Genomic DNA, 26,061 nt, shown 5'->3' with positions numbered 1-26,061 from the left:
CTGGAACAACCTTCCTTCATACGTATTTCCTGAAAATTGCAATCTACAGAAGTTCAAGTCCAATGTCAACAAATATCTTCTTTCATCTTCTCAACCTCCAACCCAAACATGGTACTAAATACTATAGGTTCTAATACCTCTCGTGTTTGGGGTTCACATAAAATAATAAAAAAAAAAAACATCAAAAGAAATCATAATCTTGTCTTCTCGTATAGTCTGTTCTTTTATAAAATCCACAAACTGTTTGCTATTCTTGATAACCAAGTTGGAAAGTCCTACTATGGGTGCGATCAACTTGACTGGGTGCCTTGATAGAGCATACGTGGGACTATTTACAAATGATACAATTGGCCTGAGTGGTAAACCCATTTTATGTATCTTGGGGAGCCCATAGAATCTGTGTAAGCGGCATCCAGCAGCATGTAATGACCAATATACCTCCTTGGATATCCATCCTGACTTGTGCCAATGCTGTATAAGGTTATTCACTTGTCGCTCCAAACTAACCAACGGATTTCTACAGACAACTTTGTACGTGGTGGTATCTTGCAATAATTCCAAAGCTTTATTAAAATATTGCTCCTTGTCTAAAATAACTGCGGCTCTACCCTTTTCCAGGTAAGACTATGATTTCATCATCTTGTTTAAGTTCCCTTTAAGCCCTTTTTTGACTAGTACTAAGGTTGAAGGGGGCCGACTTGGCCTGGCTCAGGATAGCCGCAGTTCTAATGCGTACCTCATCAGCCTGGAACGCTGGTAACTTATAAATGGCTCTCTCGATGTCCATGGCTATTTCCGCAATGGGAGGTTTGTTGGGCATCAGTGCAAACTTGGTACCTAAGCTTAAAACCCCTTCCTGTTCCTTAGTTAGCCGCTTTCTACTGAGATTACAAATAAAATTAGTATTAACATGGTCATGTATAATCACTGTCTCCTCTAAAAATCTATTAAATTTTCTGATTTGCCTCTGTTTATACACATCTGAAACCTTAGTTGTTTTCTCCAAGACTAATTTCATTACCAATGATCGATGTATAGGAGATATATTATTAACACATTCTAGAGCCAAACCAATTTGTCTTCTGGTAATCCTTAGATCATCATGTAGTTTGTGGATCCTGATACACAAAATCCTTTTTTTGGAACCAATTGGTAGCCCTAACTAAACGATCATCATCAAAAGGCATCTTTATGCGGAACCCATATGGGACTAGGCCATGTGCTTTACATCTGTACGCAAATCTTAAATGCTGTTTCTGTTTGGCCTCTGTTGACTGAAAGACCATCTGGGGGAGCATATGAATGCAATAAAGTCTGCAAACTATGGGAAGTCTGCCATAGCAGAACATTTTTGGGAGAAGCAATATCAAATCTCCCTGGAGGATGCTGTCATCACGGATCATGCACAGGGGTTCTGGGACCGTAAATGGCTTGAGAGTTTACGTATTGGGGCAGCTAGCAATTCAAGACAAGGGTGTACGCTTACATCCCCTCTTTGAAACCCGGGTGCTTGGGCGAGATGAACGGTTTCAGCTAGTGCACTCCCGAGCTATTTCCGGTTCCGGTGCATAAATGGGAAATTCCGGCCTTACTCCCGAGGAACCATGTGACGAGTGCCTTGGATCTGCTATTTAAGGATGTGCCACACAGCAGAAATATGCTTTTGAGAAAGGAGATCACTATCTCCGAAAGCTACAGTTGTTATGGTATTTTATTAATCGTTTTTATTGCTTTTATCATCATATTTTATGTATTTTATATTTTTATATTTTATTATAAATTAAATCACATCAGATTTAGACTACTATATATTTTTTTTTATTTCATTTAATTTCATTTTATACACTTGTATTTTATTTTATTTTATTGTAAATAAAGTGCTTTAGTTGCAGGATCGGAATTTGTTTATTTGAATACCGGCTGGTGTAAAGTCTAATTGTTCAATATCCATGTAGGACACTATGGGCTTTCCTGGCACCTGTTTACACTGTTCAGTAAACTTAATTAACTAACTTTTCTGAAAAGTTAGTCAAGCAGTCTTTAAACTTTATTAATGGAAGTGGCTTCTGTGCTTTAAAAGTATTCCATAATTCAAATGTATTCACCAATCCTTGGCAATCTGCCCTTTTCACACTTCCTGACAATGATCACTGACAATCTTGATCACTTCCTGACAATGGTTCCTGTACTTTTAAGCCCTGTAATGTCATCTGAATCATTACTAACGATAAAGTCAAGAATATTCTCACCCTTAGTACTTTCTCTAACATTTTGGTACAAATGATAGTCATCTAGTTTATTTAAAAATATTTTTCCCCATTGTGAGTTTCACCTCCCACTTATTCCAATCAGTCTGGGGTAGATTGATCACTTCTGGGGTAGAAGTCATCCCTAATAAGACATTCACACTTGCTTGTCCATTCCCTCTGCAAGTAAAGACTCTCGTTGTATTCTTCACAAGTGTTCTTTGTTGTATTCTTCTCATTGTTCCTTTGCTTCCAACTAATTCACGGCACTTAGATCCTATCCCGGCAGACATAACTCCAGACTCAGGAAAAGTTCTTTTTGCTGATCAAGCTGCTTTTGATATGAAGCATGACTCCCTCCTATCTCCCCATCTTTCCTAAATACATTATATGTAATGGAAGTTGTCATTTCCAATTTCCTGGCGACACCATGTTTCATTTCTGTTAGCCCTATTGTACAGCATTAGTTTTCCTAACCAGGAGTTCAAATTCAGCCATTTTATTGAGAGCACTCCTGACATTACTGTAGACACAGTTGAGACTAAGTAATCATCTATAGTTTAGTACCCTGAAACACCCCTTGAAGTTATTTAGGTTTGTATCCCAAGCTATATCTACCCTCTCATTTGAAACATTGCTAACCTCAGAACATCTTATCAACATCAGCTGTTAGGGCAACAAACAAGAATTCATGAGGTGAGTGCAAGTATTACTTGCACTCACCTCATGAATTCTTAGAAAAAGGTAGAGAGGTAATTTAAATTACCTTTCTATCCCCCCCAGCTAGCTATTTTTCCTGAATCCTTAGGGTATCCTCAGTGATACTGGTAAAAATCTTGCACTACCTTTGTTCAAATGAATACAATCTCTAAAAAATAGATGCCAACTACCTAAATGTGGGCCATGCTAATACCCCCCTCCAACAGATGGGCAGGTTGTATACGCTAATATCGTTAGTCCTCTCCCCCACGAATAATAATTCTCTCTTTATCTCCCTTATATGAGAACAAACTGTATAAAAAATAAAGTTAAATTAATTGTATTTGTCAGAGTTTCAGATAGTTTACAGTATACAATTTTTTTTTTTTTTTTTTTTTTTTTTATATATATTACATGCATATTGTTCATAATCCTAATTTTTTTCTTATTTTGTGGGTTATCCAGGAAATCAATTATCTGGGAGTGCTCCTGGAAATCATTGCCTAAGGAAAAGCCTTTATCTGAGAAATAATTTTCCAATAAAAACAAATGTAATAAGCTGTGTTCTGCATCACTCTCAGATCCTTCTTCCAAATAACATGGAGGTAATTTGCTAGCATTAATAAGGTTATTATTCCATTGTATATGGCTATGGTTAAGCCATCTCTTGAGTACTGCAATCAGGTCTGGAAGCCCCATTTTAAGAAGGATGTAGATCTGCTGGAAATAGTTCAGAGAATGGAAATGAGAATGAGATTGTGAAAGGAACCAAAGGGTGGTCTTACCAAAAAGGTTCAGTTCTGAAAATTGCAGCATCTGCAGACTAGACACCTGCAAGGTGATCTTATTAAAGTGTTTAAGGTTTTAAATGGATTGAGTAACTCAGTGCTGATGGAATCCTTCTGTTTGCTCAGATTACACACAAGGGGCATAAATTCAAATTGAGGAATGATAGTTACAGAAGAGATATGTAGAAGTTTGCCTTCAGCCAGCAGGTGGTTAATTGCTGGAACAAACTTCGGTCCTTTGTTATGGAAGTGGATGTTTGAATAAATTCAAGAAAGAAGTAGACACGTTATTGTAGGGGATGGACAAGTGATGTGTAAAGTTTTTTTTTTTTTTTTGCTGATGCTTTGATAATTCTGTTTTCTTGCATCGTTTGCTAATACTAATACTTCACGGATGTACTTCATAAGGTACTGCCAAGTTTGCTCATGAACAACATGAGCAAATTTCACAGTATACTAATTATGAATTTTCATAATTGTTTTGACAAAAAATTACTCTGTTACTGGTTCCTGTTTCTCAAAGAAAGTTGTTTACTTCTCATGCATTCCACATGAAATCCATGATATATTATATATATAAAGGTATATGTAAACATATTGTGTTTTTAGTTGAGATGATGTAGGGCAGAGATAGTCTATAGTAATTAGTATCAGATCCTATTTATAAAAAGTGCTATTGATCTGCATATGACAGAGGAGAGCTAAAGAATATCTAGTTGTCTTCTTCATCTTACTGGTTTTTTTTTTTGCAATTATTTCAAAAACTTCATTGTATAAAGTTAGATAGTTGTGTATGTTTTAATGGTATTTTTTATTGTTATATTTCCTTTATTAGGTAACAGTGCTGACTGGAGAAGAGGAGGAAGAAATGCTCTATTGTCAGCGTACTAAACTGTTTCGTTTTACTGATGGGGAATGGAAGGAAAGAGGAATAGGAGAGATTAAAATTTTGAAACATTGCAAATCAGGCAGTGTTCGTTTGCTTATGAGAAGAGATCAGGTGGGGATATGGAATTACATAATAATCATCAGTAGTGTTAGGAATAATATATTCTGATAACTTTGTAAAGTATGTGTGTTTAATTTTTGCAGTAGAAATATTTTTCTACCACTACTGACTACTGCAAGCGAAAGCAGAGGCTAGTAGATACCACAACTCTTGAATCCTGTCTGATAATTTCATTATAATTATCAGACAGTTCCTTATCATGCTTAAACAGCCAAAATAAATATAAATTCTTAAATAATACTTTTTTCTTTTATTAATTAGAATTTCTGACATTGGTAACATTATTTCAATAAAGTTGCATGAGTATGCGTCATGATGTTTGACAATCTGCATGCATTCTTCACTTGTTGCTGCTTGATAGTCTTTATTATTTTCACAGGATTTTATATTTTCTTATTTAACTTTATTTGTTTTAATCTTTTTGTTATTTAATTACTTATTTACTTTATTTTTTAATTTAGGATATTATAGGATATCCTTTAACACCTTCCTTGAACATTTTTTTTCCTGAAAATGTGCCATAACGGATCGACTTTTTTTATTTTACAGATTAAAAGTATGCATCATACGAATACTCATTGTATATATATATATATTTTTTTTATAAATATTTTATTAGAAAATACATGGGAGTAATTAACCCATTTGGGCTATCCCGAGTTATCTTGTGTATGCCAAAAGTGTGCAAATTATACAGATTTTTTTAATAAATTAGCGCGTGAGCCAAAAGAACGGAAACGCAAAACACAAAAAAATGCAAACTTACTTTATTCCCTGAAAGACAAATTGAATTCCATAAAAAAAGCCATTCCATAAAAAAAAAAAAAAGCATTTCATGAAAAACAAACAGTAATAGTGATGCAAAGGCCAATTTCACATTTCATACATATATGTGTATCCTTTCAAATTTTCTTGCCATCTCTGTTCCGCTTTTTGAAGCATACCTGATAAGTTCTGGTTGGAAAGTTCTTCTCAGTTGGTGGAATATCAATGGGGGTAATGGCCTGGAGAATTAAGAGTTGGGCGGGATGTTGAGGATGGTCTTCCCTTTCTAACTGGTGGAATTCATGGGTGATATTTCTTGATAAGTTCATCAATCAGGTTCAATCTGAAATTCAAGAGTAAAGCAATAATTTCAGATAGCCACTTTTTGGCCATTTGAAATTATGGCTTTATACAGTAGAAATGAATTTCACACAGCTAAGTCCATTAGGTGAAAGAAAACCTTCCTGTAGTATTTTTTAATCCATTTCATGGGCAGGGGATAGTTTGCCAAATGCTGGTCAACTTTATCTACACCACCCATGGAAAAGTTGTAGTCACAAACTACTTTGGGTCTCTTCACTATTCCTGTTTGAGTTTCTATTTCTTCCTGAGAAGGGTTATGGATCGTAGATAACAACACTACATCTTTTTTTATCTTTCCAACATAAAGCCATGACTTTCCCTCTTGAAAAGCAGCGACCTCTTGCCTTTTCAGCTTTTCCTCCTTCAGCATTTCGGGCATTTCCTCTCTGTTAAGTCTCACTGTACCATAAACATCAGTTTTCTTTGTGATGAGAATATCAGCTAATTGGGGACTGGTATAATAATTGTCAACTGTGAGGCAATATCCTTTTCCAAACAGAGGCTTTGTGAGAGTCAAAACCAGTTGCGTAGACATTGCAAGACCAACGAAATCTGGATCCATTTCTGTACCTTTTCCTACATATATTATGAAAGTCCAAACATAGCCACTTTCGGATTCACATAGCATATAATACTTTATGCCAAACCTTGAGCGCATCAGTGGTATGTACTGCACCCAACCGAGTCTTCCTTTGTACAGCATTAACCTTTTATCTATTATGTTTCTTTTAGGAACATAGAGACTTCTAAATTTATTTTCTAAGAAACAATAGACATCATAAATCTTGTTTAGTTTTGGATTTGGGTGCGTATTTGCATCATGTGACACAATATCTGAGAAATGAAGGTATTGTTTTATCTTTTTGTAATGCCCAAAAGCTATCGTATACTAGTGTCTGAAGTAATGGCTTTTTTGACCTGTGCATATATTCTTCAGGCCTTTTCACAATACCTTGCAGCATTTACAGATCAAAAAATACTCTCAATTCAGCATGCATCGCTGGAGTCCAACTAGAATCACGAGTGCCACTTTGTTCTGCAAATATATTAGTCTCAGAGCACACTAGATTGATTAGTTCATCAAAAAATAAAGCAAAAAAGTCTGTGGGAGTCATTTCATCTGTATTGCTCTCAGTGCACAAACCTGGCTGTGCAGCAAATGAAAATCTTAGAGGGGGGAGGTCTTTAGTGTAGTCAATTTTGAACTACTGTCTAGCATCTAAAACACTGAAATCACCATTTTCTTCATCTGAATCAAAACCTGAAACAGATTCATCAGAATCGGATTCACCAAAAGTTTCCAATTCATAATATGAATCATCACTAATCTCTTCTTCACTACTCATTATATAAATAAATTGAAAAAATCAAGTGGAACACACAAGAAGTAACCTCCCACCACAAGCAATAATCGTGGACCAACTACATTCTGACATTACTGTACAATATAAGTAAAATGAAAGCCAGTCGTCTGCTGCCAGGTGTAAGAAAATCCTGAGAAATCTCGGAGTTAACTCTAAGAAATCTTGGGATTTATCTGGCTAATGCAAAATTAGCCAGATAAATGCTCGAGAAAATACATTTCAGTCCTAAATTTGGAGATATTATTGTTGTTCGCTTTTATCCCGAGATATCTTGTGTAGTTCCAAATATCTTTTAAAACTAAAAATGAGATATCTCGGGATAATCCATGAAAGGGTTGTTCAAGTTAAATGTCTCTCTGTCAAAGATCTGCCAAAACATCCTGTGCTCCTGCTTCTGGGTTAATTATATTTTGAATATACAGTTATCAGCTAACACAATCAGATCTGAATGTGTTAGCTGATAACTGTATTCTTCATTACTCTGCTCTGAGGAGGTTTTTTTTTTTTTTTTTTTTTGTTTATCAAGGTCTCTTGTGCATAACCTTTATGCCAATTTGTTGGTCCTGCTGTTTTGTGTACAATGAAAATTCTTGCTGTTTTAATACTTAGGTGAAAGAAAACCTTCCTGTAGTATTTTTTAGTATTTTTTTAATCCATTTCCTGGGCAGGGGATAGTTTGCCAAATGCTTGTCAACTTTATCTACACCCCCCCCATGGAAAAGTTGTAGTACAAACTACTTTGGGTCTCTTCACTACTTATATCTGAGTGACACCTTGCGTATTATATCCCCAATTTGCCTGCGATTGATGATTTGACCAGTTCTTCAAATTTGTCAGTTACTGTGCTTCTATTATTAGTATACATATAAGTATATACAACTTAATAACCCTAGCACAGTCCATGTATGCTTGTTTCATGCGGACCCCAATCAGGTCTTAAAATCCGTGACTCCTCACTTTCCATACTGCTGCAATTCTTGCACTGTTTCTGTAGAAGCTGTGCAAGAATCACTTTCACCTCTGCCTGCAGCTTCTGTTAATCTATTTGTCTGTGTATTCCCCATGCAAGCTAGCTGTTTTCCAGTCTCTCTAACAATGCCCCAATACCATTGACAAGTATTCTTACCCACCTTATATTTAAATATTTCCCATCCCTGTAGAAACAGTTCTGTTAACAAGCTCAGGACCATGCTCAGAAAAATTCTACTGGAGTAACCTTGCACAGTCTCTCTGAAGCTGAATTGATTGACAAGGCTCTCATCTTGTAGACAGTTTCAATTTCAGTCGTATCTTGCAAATTTTTCTCAATATTGCTCTGTACTTGTTAATTAAATGTTCAGATCTCCTAGTCTTATTATCATTAGTGCAATGCGTACAATGATATCACCTTTTATGCCCTTGAAAGATGACAAATGAATCACTGTTTGTTAAAAGGGCATCAATCATTTTTCAGGCCACTTCTGATTTTATTTAGTTTTTTTAAATATGAAGTAGCTTTATCAATTGGAGTTAAAAGAGCATCAATCAAAGCTATTTTCTATGAGAAATCAAGTATTAAAATTCTTTGTTTTTGTTAAAAGGTTGAGTTAGTGACTGATGCCTTTTTAAACAACCAAGTCTTGTTGCCATTCAGCCAAGTCTTGAATGCCATGTCTTGTTGGCATTCAAGACAGTGCATGCGTGGTAGTCATCTTGTTCTCCTTAACCTGTACATTTTTTAGACATTAAATTAAATTTTGTTGCTGTTTGAATGTTTTCTAGTCATCCAATAAAAAACTGTTTATTTTCATTTATAGTTACTTAAATTTAGTATGATTTAAATTGATTCTAGTAGTGTTATAGACATTCGAAAGAGAAAAAGAAGATATTCTGATGAATACAAGAGAAATAAAACGAAGCAGGCTAAAACCGAAGTAAAGCACATGTTAATTACACAGGAATTCCATGACACGAATGCCCTCAATATTTACTGAACTTCACCTTTTTTCAGACAACTGTTTGGGTCAAAACAAAAATCAAGCACTTTCACTGTATCTACTTGCACTTATAGAGTTGTTTTGAGAAGATTCAACATTTTTTTTCCCCATTAGTGGATGCAGCTTTTTACCATAGATACTTTAAGGATTTTGGAACAATAAAAAAATATTAAGGAAACACAACTGATTATACAACCTTTATGAAATTTCAGAACTAGTTATGAAAAGCAGTAAGCCTGAAGAATATGTTGTTCAGTGAGTGAAAGCAGGAGATATTTTGCATTTTAAAAGTTGGGTGAAGAAACATTATAAAAAGACATTAGTTTCAGAAGAAATGCAGATGAAAAATTAAGATTTGTAATAAATTCAGTTTTGTTTTATTTACCACATTTTATTCTAAGAAAACTTCTTCCATTACTTCTATTCTGTTTTTCAACTCGCAAAAAGGATTCTTCTGCTCCTATGCTTATCTTTGGTGATACCCTGATTTTCAGGCAAGATGATATATCTCTTTTAGAGATTACCCTGACTTCTAAAATCTCTTGGCACAAGCAAATTACAAATACTGCTTCCTCTGAATCTAAAAAACTTGGTTTTCTCTTTCGTTCTCAGCGTTACTTTTCTTCCAAAGAGCTGTTCACTATATACAGATTGCAAATTCGTCCTACCATCTGAGGAGGTACACCCAAAACCTCTCTCAGATTTCTAGATTCCATTCAGAAGAGGGCAGTTACGTTAATTAATGACTCATCTCTAACAGAGTCTCTCCACTCGCTGTCTCATAGACGTACTGTTTCTGCTGTATTCTTTTTCTACAGATACTTCTGTGGGCGCTGTTCTTCTGAACACGTGCTGCCACCAGCCAACATCCATTTACTGCCCAACTTGAAACTTACAGAACCAACTTTTCATCTTCCTCATTTTATTCATTCAACTTCCGTTTTCTGGTACCTTCATTCATACATATTTCCTGAAAATTGCAGTCTACAGAAGTTCAAGTCTAATGTCAACTAATACCCAAGAACGGTACTAAGTACTATAGGTTCTAATATCTCCCGTGTTTGGGGTTTTCATAAAAAAAAAAATTAACTTGGAGATTCGGAAACTGCAAATTACAATATGCAGCATTCTTCTCTTGTGAACCACATTTATTGGAAAACCAAAGTTTATATAGAGGATGAGATTTTAAAGTAGAGTGTGGGATAAATCATTCCATCCCTACAAGAATAATTTCATTGACACGATCTGAGCAAATGTTGACATCAGAAGATTTGAAACCGTAATCCGACCAAGGAAAAGAAGAAAAGAAATCACGGAGATCATTCCATTTTGCATTCATGTAATGCCAAACAACACAATGTTAATAATGGCCACAAGAGAACGGGTCCATTGGAGATGACACCATCACCAAGTTGTGATCTGAGGTGCCTAGAGCACCACTCACTTTGATCATGTACTCAGAAGGGTTGTTTCGGAGAAAAAGATGGAAGTGTGATGGCTTCTTGGTAAGGATTATATGGAATTCTGGAGGTAAATAAACAATCTTTGCAAGGTCATTGCAAAAGCCTCAGCATCTCGCCCAGGTGGATCTGTGTGGCTAGAAAATGGAAGCCAGCTGGAGTTGTGAACATTATAATCACCAAGGAAAATTTCCTCACTGTTAGCAAAGTTGGACTGGAGAAAGTCAAGTTTCAAAGAGAGGAAGTCAAAGAGTTCCAAGTGATTGGTGGAGTAGAAGATCAAAAAGAGGAGATTCAGAAATAGAAGATCAAAAAGAGGAGATTCCAAATTCCTAAGTCTCTGATAGGGAATATCAGAATGGACATATGCACAAGTACCACTTTTGAAGTGAAAGGAATCATACAGCAAATAATTTGGAACACTCGGGTGAGCTGTGGTTGAATCAACCGATAACTGGGATTCTGTCAGAAAAAGTACATGGACTTGGCACTGTAAGTGGAAATTGACATCATTGAGATTAGAACTGAGACGACTTATATTTGTGAAATGCATGAGGAAGTGTTTGAGAGGTTTCACTCTTTGCAGATAAGTTTGTTCTATTAGGATTACAATTCATAGAGTGTTCAGAAGTAAGAAAAAGTGACAAGGACATGCTGTATGAAAGAATGAAGTTTTGGATTTGGAGTACACGTGGCAAGATATGCACTGCTCCTTGACACTTGACAAAACTCGTTGTTACTTTCAACATGCCAGCTTACTGGACAGCTTCTGTACCACCATGTGTACTTGTATTTATTTTAAACTTGTATTTAATATGTAATAGTACTTGTATTTATTTTAAAACTCCTCAAATATGACTGCAACAGTACCAGTCCAGGAACTTAATTACCATACCTTATGATGAGCAAATACCTGTATGAGCACATAAATTATGAAAGTCTGCCAGCAGTACAGAAGAATAATGGAAGAAAATTAACTAGAAGAGATTTACATTTAGATAGAGAAGGATCAACTTACATCAACAGAAAGGCCTGCTACAGAAGTAATGAAGTCACATTAAATATGGAAAAAAATGATAATGTAAATCCTCACATGACATGGAGCACAAAAGATGAACACCAATTAAATTCAACAGAAGAGGTATGTGGTTTAAGGGGTGTAGTAATATTCATTCAGCCAGACTTTATTGAAATAAATTTCCACCCATTGTTGTTTAAGTGGATTGCTTGAAAATTTAAGGTGAGTTACAAGTTATTAGAGTGAAGCAGGTATTTTAATTTTATTTTTTTGTGGTAGTGGTGCAGATACAATAAACTTTGCTTCCTTTGGTCATATTACTGTTGTTAATACTATCTGTGTATTAACTGAACGTTATACTTGAACACTTAATGAGTTAACCAGTTTTTTTTTTCTCCCACCCTGATGGAATCTTATTTTTAGCATTACTTTATTTACATGATATTATAGTTTAAATTTAAATTTTTGAATGTGATTAATAGCTTCATTAGAATACATTTATAAAAGTTGTGTAGTTACTTCTTCCTGACTCAGCAGCAGAATTATAAATGTTAGCTTAGAAATGTTGGCAGATCATTTTGCTCTAGAAACTGGAGTCAGTGTGAGTCATTTGTATCTTTTCATAACATTTCAATAAGCTGAATTTGACGTGGAAAATTTTAAATTTTTACTTATATTTAATAAATTATTCTAAATATTGGGTTAAATGCATATGTTTGGTTTTTTTTTCATATATTTTAAAATATATGGTAAACAAAACATTTCAGAGACTTCCCCCCATATCTTTAATAAAATTTTCTGTTTAATCTATATATATATATATATGTTTGTGTGTGTGTGTGTGTGTTTTGTTTATTTATTTATTTATTTATTTTATTTTATTTTATTTTAAAGGTTTTGAAAGTGTGCTTAAACCATTATTTAACACCAGGCATTCAGTTTCTGCCTAAAGGTGAAAAATCATGGATGTGGGCCTGTACGAATTATGCAGAAAATCATCCTCAGCTTGAACAGTTGGCAGTAAGATTTAAAACTGCAGAGAGTGCTTCAGAATTTAAAAAGGCTATAGATGATGCTCAAAAAATATTGACATCAGATAAACATGAAAGTTCTGTTTCTACATCAGATATAAGTGTAGCATCACAGCCTGCTGTTATACCAAAGACTTCTGCAGTAGCAGTTTCTTTGATTAAAATCAGTCCTGAAATGTCACCATCATCCTCAAGCTCTGGAAATGCCTCACCCAATACTCCATGTTTGTTTAGCAATAATACTGTTTCTGAAGTGGATTCTGCATATTTGGGCATTTCTGAAATTCAGAGTGAGTTTTTTTTTTTTTTTTGTTTGCTATTTTCTTTGATACTCTTTTGCTCCTTAAACTTCATATGATAGTATGTGTGATCTGTAGTCTTTAAAAAAAGTCTTAACACTTAAATTATATGATATCCCTATGAATTTGTTACTTTGACTTATTTGTCTTATTAAAAAAAAACACCAACACTGGAACAAAATTGATTGTTGCCCAACTTTCCCACCCTTGATATACCTATTTTCCCACCACCCATATTGTGTGTGCATGTGTATGTGAATTTGTTTAAAGATATTGTTTTCTATGTTTGTTTCAGAGACCTGTGGTATTTCATTAAGAGTGGTACCCATTTATAAGCACCCTGTCTTCTGTTACCGAACCATCTGTAGTAGCAATTTGCCCGTAATGCCACAAGTCTTCGCTCTATACAGAAATCATTCGTGTTGAACAGTATTGAAAGCTTTTATGAAGTCTAAATAAATGATGTCAGGATTAATAGAATTATACCCTGCACATCAGCATATCATTTGCATTGTTCAGAAGGCTGTTGCTGAGTTAAATAACTTTGTTACCTCTCTAAGATCTGTCATGAAGCAAAAGTATAGAACCATCCTTATAGAATAGGAATTTCTTTCTCTGATATAAAGACAGGACTGTTCCATAATGAGATATAAAACTCATCTGAAATCTCATTTTGTTCAAATGTTCAAAATTATTCCAGCGTGCGGTTATTCTGTAATGGCAGCTTATAATAAGAGAGGTCTTGTACTTTTGCTGACCAGAGACTTTTGGGAGCATACATGTATATATTGTACTACTACTAGAAATGCTTCCTTTGGTGCAGAAAAACTTTCACTGAAGAATTAGGGATGATTACTATACTACTCCAAAAAAATCTTTAATTTATTTGCATTTCATGTGCATTCTCCAAAGTTTTATTCACCAATCTTTTGAAGTAGTATAAGATTTGTGGCTCCTGCTGGGTTTTACAATACCTTTCTAGAAAAGTTCTTGTGTTCATCTTTAAATGTTGATGCAGTTGAGACTTTCTGCAGAGCATCTTTCATCTCTCTCTCTCTCTCTCTCTCTCTCTCTCGAAAACCCTAAACAAGAGAGATATTAGAATCTGTAGTAAGTACTTAATACCTTGACTGGGTTTGAATGCTGAGAAGACAGAAGATACTGTGACTTAGATGTTAATTCAGAAGAGCAGTGTCTACAGAATTATTTCTAGAGGGCACATAGCAAAAATTAAACATCCTTGAGACAAAAAGTGCAGAGACCTTGTAGAAACTGGTTTATTAATTAACATGACCACCTTCTGTTGAATGGCCTTAAAAAGACAGAGGTTTTTGGAACACACTCCAGATGTGAGAGGGTGGGGTATTGTGTGGAATATATTGGGTATGGCAAGATAGTTGACCAAAGTTCTCAATACAAGAGTTAGAAAAAAATTAGGATGCTGTAATTGAACTTTGTCTTTAGCTGGAGATTAAAGTTGTAACAGAGGTGGAAGCAGCAGTAGACAAAGGTTTCCGCCAGTAGCTTTGACCAGACAGCAGAATTCTTGCAGAATTCAAGCACTTCTTAATTCATTTCACAAATATACATGGTCTCCATTCTAATCTTAACGATGTCCATTTCCACTTGCAGTCTGCCAAACCCCATGTGCTTTTTCTGACAGAATCTCAGTTATCAGTTGATTCAACTACTGTTTATCTCAGATGCCCAAATTATTCGCTGTATGATTCCTTTCATCTCAAAGGTGGTACTTGTGCATATGTCTATTCTGATATTCCCTGTCAGAGACTTGGCAATTTGGAATCTACTCTCTTTGATCTTCTCTGGCTTAAAATCTCTCTACCTCATTGTGTCAAATTCATCTGTTGTCTCTACCGTTCTCCCAACTCCACTAATCACTTGAAGCTTTTTGACTTCCTCTCTTTGCAACTTGACTTTCTTCAGTCCAACTTTCCTAACAGTGAAGTAATTTTCCTTGGTGATTTTAATGTTCACAACTCCAGCTGGCTTCTGTTTTCTGGTCACGCTGACCCAGCTGGTCGAGATGCTGAGGCTTTTGCAATTACTAATGACCTTGAACAGATTGTTCATATACCTACAAGAATACCGGACAACCCTAATCATACAGCCAACATGCTTGATCTTTTTCTCACAAACAACCCTTCTAAGTACACTGTTGAAGTGAGAGGTCCTTTAGGCACTTTAGATCACAACTTGGTGATTCTCTTTTCTCCAATGGAGCCGTTATCTCATGGTTATTCCCAACCTTGTTTTGTTTGGCATTACAAGAATGCAAAATGGGATGACCTTGCGAGATTTCTTTTGTTCTTTTCCTTGGTCAGATTACTGTTTCAAAACTTCTGATGTCAACGTTTGCTCAGATCATGTCAGTGAAATTATTCTTGCAGGAATGGAATCCTTTATCCCACACTCCACTTTAAAATCTCATCCTTTATCTAAACCTTGGTTTTCCAATAAATGTTCTAAGGCTGTTCAAGAGAAGAATGTTGCATATCGTAATTGGCTTGTTTCTAATTCTTCAGTTTCATTTTCTGCCTACACCAAAGCTCACAACAATTATAAAGCAGTTATTAATCAGTTCAAACTAGAGTTTGAACAGGCTAAGAGTAGAAACTTGCTTCTTGCCCCAGTGGTAGCCGAGCATTCTGGTCCCTTGCCAAAGCTATTGGCCTCAACTTTTGCCCATCTTTGCTCCCACCTCTGTCCAGACCAGATGGTTCTGTTGCCACTTCAGCCAAGGATAAAGCTGACCTGCTAGCATCCCATTTTTCTTCCATTTCATATATTAATGATCTTGGGAAAACACCTCCCACCATTCCCAACATGCCCCATTCAATGCCTCCTGTGGTCATCCGTCGAAAGGATGTCAGAAGGATTTTGATGAATCTTGATGCTAAGAAAGCTCCAGGTCCCGATGGTATTTCTCCACTTGTTCTCAAAACCTGTGCTCCTGAACTTACTCCTATTCTCTGTCGCCTTTTTTCACTTTCTTATTCCTAAGGTGTTTTTCCTTCTGCTTGGAAATTTGCCCATATCCAGCCAGTTCCTAAAAAGGGTGACAAATCCCTCCCATCCAATTATCGTCCCATTGCAATTACTTCTACTCTTTCTAAAGTAATGGAGAAATAAATTGACCGCCAACTCTTAAACTACCTAGAATCCTTCCGTCTGATCAATGATCGCCAGTATGGATTCCGTCAGTGTTGATCCACTGGTGGTGTTCTGGCTTATGTTACCCATTTATGGAGTAATTCAATGGAACGGTTTGGTGAAACACAAGTAGTTGCTCTTGACATCTCTATGGCTTTCTATCATGTTTGGCATAAAGGTCTTCTAAACGAGCTTCCATCTTATGGTTTGCGAACTGTTTTTAGTAATTGGTTATCCAGTTTTTCTCTCTGATCGCTCACTGAGGGTGATGGTAGATGGCTCTCTGTCTTCTAACTTCGCCACCAATGCCGGTGTCCCCCAACGTACAGTTTTTTCCCCAATCTTTTCCTCTTGTATATTAATGACTTCCATTGACTGGAAATCCTATCCATAGTTTTGCTGATGATAGCACATTGCATTCCACTTTCCATTTTGAGAAACCTTGCCCTGTCCAATCAGCTTCAACTTCTCGAAAATCTGCTACCAATTCCTTAAATGCCAATCTTCATGTAATTATCCAGTGGGGCAAAGACAACTTAGTTGATTTCAACCTCTAAAACTCAGTCTTGTCTGATATTTTGCAAAAAAGGATTCTTCTGCTCCTATGCTTATCTTTAGTGACACTCCGATTTCTAGGCAAAATGATTTATCTCTTTTGGGGATTACCCTGACTTCTAATCTCTCTTGGCACAAGCACATTACAAATATTGTCTCCTCTGCATGTAAAAATCTTGGTTTTTCTCTTACGCTCTCTGTGTTACTTTTCTTCCAAACAGCTGCTCAATCTGTAAAAATCGCAAATCCGCCCTGCCATGGAATATTGTTCCCACATCTGTGATGGTGTCCCCAAAACCTCTCTCAGGCTTCTTGATTCCATTCAGAAGAGGGCAGTTAGGTTAATTAATGATTCATCTCTAACAGAGTCTCTCCACTCGCTCTCTCATAGACGTACTGTTTCTGCTGCATGCCTCTTCTACAGATACTTCCATGGGCACTGTTCTTCTGAATTGGCTTCTATAATTCCTGCTCTCTCTTTCAAAACAGTTTGAACACGTGCCGCCACCAGCCAACATCCATTTACTGTCCAACTTCAAACTCACAGAACCAACTTTTCATCTTCCTTGTTTATTCATTCAACTGCCATTTTCCAGAATAACCTTCCTTCATGCGTATTTCCTGATAATTACAGTCTACAGAAGTTCAAGTCCAGTATCAACAAATATCTTCTTTCATCTTCTCAACCTCCAACCGAAGCACGGTACTAAGTACTATATTTTCTATACCTCTTGTGTTTGGGGTTTACATTAAAAAAAAAAAAAAGAAAAGAAACTATTTGGACAAGAAGTGAGTTTCCTCTTTTAGCCTGGTCAAAATCGAATTTGGACTGATTAGTATTTGTTTAACAATTGTTGTGAACCTTAGTGCATCCAGAAAATGAAGCTGGAGATTTGGATACAAGCCAGTTAGATCTGCTCTATTCTTGAAACAGTCTTAGAACATTTGTTCACCCTTGCAAAAGTAATTTCAGTGACCTGATTTGAGTAACCATTTAGATCAACAGATTTAAAACAGTAATCGAACAAATAAAAAGAGGAATAGAAGTCATGCAGATCATCCCATTTCACATTTACATAATTCTACACAACATGTGGCTGAGAATGATTATAGGAGAGAGAGGTTCCTTTGGAGAAGAGACCATTACCAAGTTATCTGTGAAATACCTAGATGACCATGTACATTTCCGAGATGCTGGTGAGGAAGAGATCAAAGGTGTTGGTTGTGTTGTTAGGGGCATCTGTTGTTCTTGTAGGAAAACAAGCTATGTGAAGTCATTAGCATGTATAAAATCAGCATCTTGAGCCCTTTGGTTCTCGGAGAAAAAAAAATTGAAGTCATCTGCGAGTCATCTTTGGGAAAATTAAAATTGCCAAGGAAAATTACATTCTACTTTTAGGAAAAATTTAGACAGGAGAAAGTGAAATTTTGTCGAAGAAAGGCAGTCAAAAAGTTTTGTGATTAGTAGAGTTGTTAGAACAATACAGGTAACAGATGAATTTGACAGATAGAAGAAGAGAGAATTTGAGCTAAAGAAGCTTTAAAATCAAGGAGGTTTTGACAACAAATACCAGAGTGGACGTATGCACAAATACCACCTATGAAGTGGAAAGCATCGTAGAGTGAATAGTTTGGGCAGATGAGATGAGCAGTGGTTCAGGCAACTGATAATTGAGAATGTCAGAAAAAGTAATTCAACTCAAGGTAAAAAAAGAAAAAAGCTTACCCATAATTGTTATTTATTAGTTATAATATTATAACTGTTAGTACTTTGACTGCTGAATATTCAAGTTTGAACTGAGAGAATATTTGGTTTGCTACCAAATTTATTCTATAACAAAGGTCAAAACAGAAAACAATTTTATTAAAATACACTGCTTGCTGTTATTTTGTATGAGTATATTATTTACAGTTAATATTTGGTTATTATTTTACGAGTATATTTTATTATTTCTGCTTTATCAGTTGGCAAACGATTTATTTTGTAGTATGCCTATTCCTGATGCACAAAGTGTTTTTGCTAACATGTTTGGTATATTGTTATTCATACTACATTACCTTGTCATGTTGGCAGTTACATTAGTTTTGAATGACATTTACATTTAATCTGGTAAGTGTTCAGTCTGGTAAGTAAAACTAAAAAAAAAGTTAGAAACCCAATAAAATTGCTAACAGGTATAAACATCTTAAATTTCTAATAACTAAATACATATTACAGTAAAATATAGCACTTTACCTTGACAAAATATGAATTTGCTGCTTGATTAATATTTCTGTTCACTGACATTTTCTTTTTTTTTTGGATTGTAAAATTTAAAACTAAAAAAGTTAAGTAATCAATAACAATGAACACAGGATGCACAAATTGCACAAGTGAGACAAGTTTACGAAGCTTAAAAAATAGGAATGAAGAGAAGATTCTGAAAATTTATTTATGTTTTATATATGATTGAAGATTTCATGGAAGGAGAAACACATTTCACCATAATAACATAAAAACCCACAATTCCAACTAGCGGTATTATTGCAAATGCAATAAGATTGAGTTTACTACTCATTTATAATAGATTGCACTAACTGGAAAGCCCAATAAATCAGGAACTACAAATTGTTTTTATTGTTTTATGGTAGTGCCCCTCAGAAATGTGCTCCTCTGCTCAGGCTATCATGCCTCAAGAAATTTCTGTTCGAACAGAAAAATGTGAACTCCTGAAAACATAGGTCAGCCTACAATATTACATGTTATCTTGTGAATACAGCAAATGAGAACAGTGTGTGGGCAACAAATACAGCTACAGAGTAGCAAGATACTCTGTGAATACATCTACAGTAAATGGGAAATATATCTCTCACACATTTGACGTTTGACATTTTTTAAGCTTCGTAAAAACTTGTATGTATTGCTGTGCAGGTCGCTACGTTCAGCTTGCTGCCAGGTTTTGTGTTCACCTGGTGTTACTCACAGACGAAATCACGCATGAGCCAATACGAAAATCGCATTATACTCGCATTGTTCCCTAATATATCAGTTGTGATGGAGCAAATTCACATTGTGAAAATTTGCATTATAGCAGAACTGACTGTATGTCTTATGCATAACAGTTTGTTCCATTTTCTGGAACAAACTCTTCTGACAGTCCCACCAACTGCTAATACTCTGCCAGAAACTGTAAAACTGAACATCTCTTTTTTTTTTTTTTTTTTTTTTGGTTTGGTAGTTGTTGGCGCATCGGCTTCTGTGGCCATAGTGCACCTCCCAAGGTTTTTGCAGTACTTTGATCCAAGCCCGAGGCGGGAATCAAACCCGCTACCTTTGGGTTGCCAGGCAGGCACTTTACCCACCTGGCTAGCCCGATCGGCTGAACATCTCTGCCTCAATCAAGACTGGCTAACCATGCTCAGCAAATATGGATTTTGATGTTGGTACCCTACAGGATGAGCCGATCTGAGATCTACATGCTGAAGATATGGACATTGGATGCTCTACCTTTCCAAAAAAAAAAAAAAAAAAAAAGAGTGAAACTAAATCAATGCAGACAGGCTGGATAGAAAAAAAAACCAAACAGAACCGTATATAATCTCTAAAACTAAATAATGCAGAACATTATACAGTGGAACTGTAGAGGTCTATGCAGAAACATTCTTGATATCTATGATCTACTCAAACAACACAGTCCAGTAAACATCTGCCTGCAAAAAACCAATCTAACCCTACAGGTGGCACCAGCAATTAAAAACTATACTATCTATCAACAAGACAGAAACATTACCAACTCAACTAGAGGAGGTGTAGCCATTCTTGTTGACAACAGGGCTCCTACCAAACGGATCTCACTGAAGCCCACATTAGAGGCTCTAGTGGTACATGTTTTGAGTTTTGTGTTAACCTTAGTCTCTATATGTATCTTTTCCCCAAACCAACAATTCACTTTGAAAGAGCTGGACAATCGTTTCTTGCAGCTTCCATCTCCTTTCTGCTTACTGTGGGATTTCACTGGACACCATCCTATGTGGGGATCTACACAGGTGGATGCAAGCGGAAAACTCACTGTATCAATCCTTGACAAGGTGGATCTCACATTATTAAACACTGGTGCTGACACTCATATCCACCTTTGCAAAGGAGCATCTTCTGCTGCTATAGATCTCTAGCAGCATCTACTGCTATAGATCTTACAATATATTCCCCAAAACTGTTCCCAATCATTCAGTGAGTAGTTTTAGATAGCCCACTGAACAGTGACCATTAACCAATTATTTGCAAATTTCAAACAAATAGAATCTTGTACACAGATAGTCACATAAAATATAAATTCTCCAAGGCAAATTGGAACATGTTCGCCACTGCTATTTCCTTTGATGACCAAGCTATCAATAGCCAACATCTTGATGATGTTACTGACCATATTATAACACAGATAATAACAGCTGCAACCTCTGCTATACCCAAAAGTGGTATAGCAGCTAGTGGAATGATGCATGTTGTGATGCTAAAAAAAGAGCAGAACAAAGCATAGAATCTGTTCCACAAGTACCTACTGACAACCTGATTGATTTCAAGAAGCTTAAACCTAAGGCATCTTATGTGCATAAAGTGAAAAAATTGTAGTGGATCCAATTTGCTTCCACTATTATAGACACTGAAAGCAGAAAATATCTGGAATAAAATCAACACTGAATGGTAAATTCCTTCCAATACACCTATTCTAAGATGTAATGGCAGAAACTTTCCTCTTTAGTGGAAATTGCAGATATCCTGGTAGAATAGTAGCCAGCCTCTAAATAAGAAAAGCCAACGCAGAACAAAATATAGTGAACTCCAATACAAATGGTGCTTCTTCTGTACAACTGAGCTTTTGCAATAGAGAGCTCCCTAAGTAGATCAGCAAACAGTGCACCAGGACCTAATGGGATATATCTCATGCTTCAGCACTTTGACAGGAAAGCTGCGAACTCTTTACTGATGTATTTTAACTGGATTTTTTCAGAAGGCTACTATTCTTGTTCTTGGCACCACTCAATAGGCTTAGCCTTTCCTAAGCCAGGAAAGGATTAGTTAGACCCACAAAGCTATCGCCCAATATCTTGTAGGAGTTGCCTTGTTAAAACAGTAGAAAAAATTATTCACAATTGAATATAGTGTGGTATCATCTAGAATCTCGTTCGTGATGAACAAGAACCAGTAGGGCTTCCGAAAAAATTGGTCAGTGCTAGTCTTTCTGATCAAGGCAGAATCCAACATTTAGAATACTTTTATGCAAAATGAACATCTAGTCATGGTCTGCTTGGACATTGAAAATCCCTTTATACTACCTGACATTATGGCATTCTCCTGTATGCCATGGGACTATGGGAACAATTGCCACTAATCATACAGAGATTTCTCCTGAACTCTTCTCCTTCGACAACTGTCGAAGGAGAAGAGTTCCCAGGAGGATCAGCTCTTAGTGCCATGCTCTTTATAGTTAGGATAAATGGTATAACAGAGTCCCAACTAACGTTGACACCTATCTATATGATGATGACCTTATCCTGACATTCAAAAAATATGCGATCCATTAAACAACAACTTCAAATCCCAGTAAACAAAATAGTCCTGTGCATCTCACAATGGCTGTCACCTCTCAACATCAAGAACTGCTGCCATCTACTTTTATAAAAAGTGTCAGCTTCATCCAGATCCTGAATTAATGCTGGGAACACAATTAATACAAATTAGCAATAATATCCAGTCCTTAGGCTTAATACTTAACTGTAAGCTTGCCTTCCAGAAGCATATAATGCAAACATGAACTCAGTGTAGTAGTAGTAGTAGTAGTGGCATGTGATGCAAGAAAGCAAATGCAGTATCAGCCAAAAAAAAAAAAAAAAAAAAAAATCACACCATTCCCACCAAATGCCTGTCCAGTTCCTCCTTAAATTTATTCAACCTATCAACTTCCACAACGACAAATGGAAGTTTGTTCCAGCAATTAACCACCTGCTGGCTAAAGGCAAATTTCTGCACATCTATTCTACATCTGTCCTTTCTTAATTTGAATTTATGCCCCCTTAGGTTCGTAATCTGAACAAGTGGAAGGATCCCATCAGAATTCAGCGTGCTGAACCCATTCAAGGCCTTATACACCTCAATCAGATCACCGCGCAGGTGCCTAGTCTCCAGCCACTGCAATTTGCAGAACTTAAGCCTCTCTTGATAAGAGGATCCCTTCATTCCCCTCACCAATCTTGTTGCCCTTCTATGTACACGCTCAAGTAAATCTACATCCTTCCTAAAATGAGGCCTCCAGACCTGTACGCAGTACTCAAGGCGTGGCCTGACCTGACCATTGCCTTATACAGAGGGATAATCACCTCCTTTTCCATGCTAGCAAAATTCTTATATATCATTGACAAAACCCGATGACCTGCCCTGGCAGCCTGTCTGCATTGCTCAGAAAACTTCATATCTGACTGCACAATTACTCCCAGGTCTTTTTCATTTTCTACCACCTTAAGTGTAGTACCACACAGTTGGTACGTTTCTCTGGGGTTACTTCTACCCATATGCAGTACTTGGCATTTGTCAAGGTTAAAGTTCATTTGCCACTTCTTAGCCCATCTGCCCAAATTATCTAGATCCTGTTGCAGTAGCACACTGCCATTACTGTCATTAACAACCCTGCCAACCTTTGTATCATCTGCAAACTTCGACACTAAGCCTGATATACCTTCATCAATATCATTGATAAATATACAAAACAACAGTGGACCCAACACCGAACCCTGTGGGACTCCACTAATAACATTAGTCCAAGAAGGGCAGCACCCATTGATTACCACCCTCTGTCTTCTCGCACATAACCATCCTTTTATCCATTGTAGCAACTTACCCTTAATACCATTCTGCTCCAATTTGTACAATAGTCTTCCATGCGCAACAGTGTCAAAAGCTTTCCTGAAATCCAAATATATGATATCAAAATTATTTTTTGCATCCAGTTCCTTTGTAACCACATCATAATATATGAAGAGGAATATATTTAAAGTTATCTCTTCTGACATGGTGTGCAGATTGCTTCACAGTAGTATACCTATATTGAACCTTAATCAGATACCATTTAGAATATTGGGCCCTAGTTTATGAATCTGCACTTAAGACAACATTGGCTTGGTTCAGTCCAGGAGCTTACAGGACATCCCCTGTGCTAACTTTGTACATAGATGCCAATGAATTTATTACATTACATCTTAGGAGAAGAGTATTCCTCCTTAACTATGCAACCAAATTACATAGCCTCCCTTCTCACCCTATATGGACACACCTGTTTGATCCTCAGTTGGTAAACATATATAGAAACAAACCCAATGAAAATAAACCTGTAAATACAGTCGAACTTCCCTATAACGAATTCGATAAATCCAGCGAAAAAATTCGTTATAGAGAAATTTCGTTATACAGAGAATATCTTTTTTATTAGAAATTGTTATATAATTAGAAAATGAAAACGAATCTACATTTATTTTTAATGTATTTTATTCCAAAAACATACTTATTTAAATTACGTTTACACAATTTTCTCCGGTAAGTATCACAAATTAAAAAAAAATCTAATTTTCGTTTGCACAGTACAATTAAAAAATGTCTGATTCTCAAAGAAAACCTCACATTTGTTCAGAGCATTAAAAACAGTATCAGGAACATTTTCACAAAACTGTAGACCCATACGAACCGTTTTAAAAGCATTAATCATTTCTTTGCAAGTTGCCTTTTCTACTAGTTGTTCTGTTGCGTCATCAGCGTCATCGTTAATTTCTTCGTGATCATGGTCACGTCTAATGCTGTTCAGCAGTATTTAATCTTCATTTGGATGTTCTGCTGTAGTCAGATCTTGATCTACATAAACATAACTATCCAGTGTTATTTCATTTTCGATGTTTCCGGACGATTCTAATAATGTTCAAATGTTTTTCAGTTGTGAAGGGGCCAGTTCATCTTGTTCGTCCAGTTGTTGTTCGGCTTCTGTATTCAATGCAAATCCCGCTTTCGAAAAACAATTTTGAATAGTGTATTCGGTGACATCGTTTGTCCAAACTTCTGCTGCCAGTTCAGAGATGCAATCTCTAAGGTTAATTGTAACCTCCAAGTTTCTATTTTCTGATAATGCATTGACAATCTTCATTATTATTCTCTTTCGATAATGAAATTTAAAATTTTTAATAATGCCTTGGTCCATTGGCTGGAGTTTTGACGTTGTTTGGTGGTAAAAACAACAACTTCGCACTTTTAAGTTTGGCAGAAGTACTGGCAGGATGTGCCGGCCAGTTGTCAGTTACCAACACAATTTTCCTTTTTTCATGCACTTGTCTAGTTTTAATATCCATTCTTCAAAAATATCACTTGTCATCCATGCTTTTTTATTAAAGGTGTAGTCAACTTCCAAAGATTTTGTGCCTCTAAAACATCTTGGGTTTTTTGATATTCCGGTCTTAATTTTTCACTTCCTGTCATATTTGCTCCAACTAGCACAGTGATTCTTTCTTTGCTTTGTTTTCCGCCAAAACATTTATCATCCTTAAAAGCAAGTGTTCTATTCTGTAAACATTTAAAGAATAAACCCATTTCGTCAGCATTAAAAACATCCTTACGCTCATATTCTTCCAAAATTCTTCTTTAAGGTATTAATTTGTAATAAATTGTTCCTCCAACTGTTGCAATCTTCTTTACGCTTTCTCCACAAATAACCTTTTCCAGAATTCTGTGGTGCTTCTTAAATTTATCTAGCTACCCAGTGCTTGCATTAAATTCTGTATGTCCAAGGGACTGTGCAAATTTCAGAGCTTGTTGTTTAATTATTAGGCCCAATATTGGGATATTCTTTTCACGTATCATTTGCACCCATTTTAGAACAGCTTTATCAACATCTTCATATATACACAACTTAATTTGCTTCTTGTCTGCTCCTTCAATTGCATTTCAAATTGATTCTCGATTTTTTAAAATCATAGATAAACTGCTTGCGGGTATGCCATATTTCTCTGCAACATGTTTTTTTCTTAAAACCTGGTCAATATCATAACAATCTTTGTTTTATCATTAATATTTGAACACTTTCTCTTCGACATTGTTTCCGTAATTGTAAAAATTACTGGACTGCAGCTCTTGCCGATACATAAACTGCTAACTTCGCTGCGCTGGCCATATAGTGAATTGTTAGTATCGCCTACTCAATGATGTCCACTTGCCAATTCAACAGTATCACATGACCTTTCCTATCAATCACTTTAAAGAAATATACAACTTTGTGAATTTCTTTTATTCTGCTTTCATTCATATA

At 36.0% G+C, this 26,061-nt stretch overlaps 1 protein-coding gene across 2 annotated transcripts in view; it reads left to right on the top strand.

Moving 5' to 3' along the window:
* The window catches only part of LOC150083174 (E3 SUMO-protein ligase RanBP2-like), a 621,501-nt gene that overhangs the window by 414,267 nt on the left and 181,173 nt on the right, over nt 1–26,061 (top strand). For both annotated transcript variants that reach the window (XM_090377889.1, XM_090377888.1), the window contains 2 exons: nt 4,569–4,733; nt 12,583–13,009. In XM_090377889.1, the coding sequence (XP_090234015.1) occupies nt 4,569–4,733; nt 12,583–13,009 (592 nt within the window). The remainder of the gene's footprint in view (nt 1–4,568; nt 4,734–12,582; nt 13,010–26,061) is intronic.

This window comes from Mastigoproctus giganteus, chromosome 7, assembly GCF_048544385.1.
Source record: "Mastigoproctus giganteus isolate SK-2022 chromosome 7, ASM4854438v1, whole genome shotgun sequence".
Taxonomy (NCBI): Eukaryota; Metazoa; Arthropoda; class Arachnida; order Uropygi; family Thelyphonidae; genus Mastigoproctus; species Mastigoproctus giganteus.
Note: the sequence above shows the minus strand (reverse complement) of the source record. Positions and strands in the feature narration are given on the sequence as shown.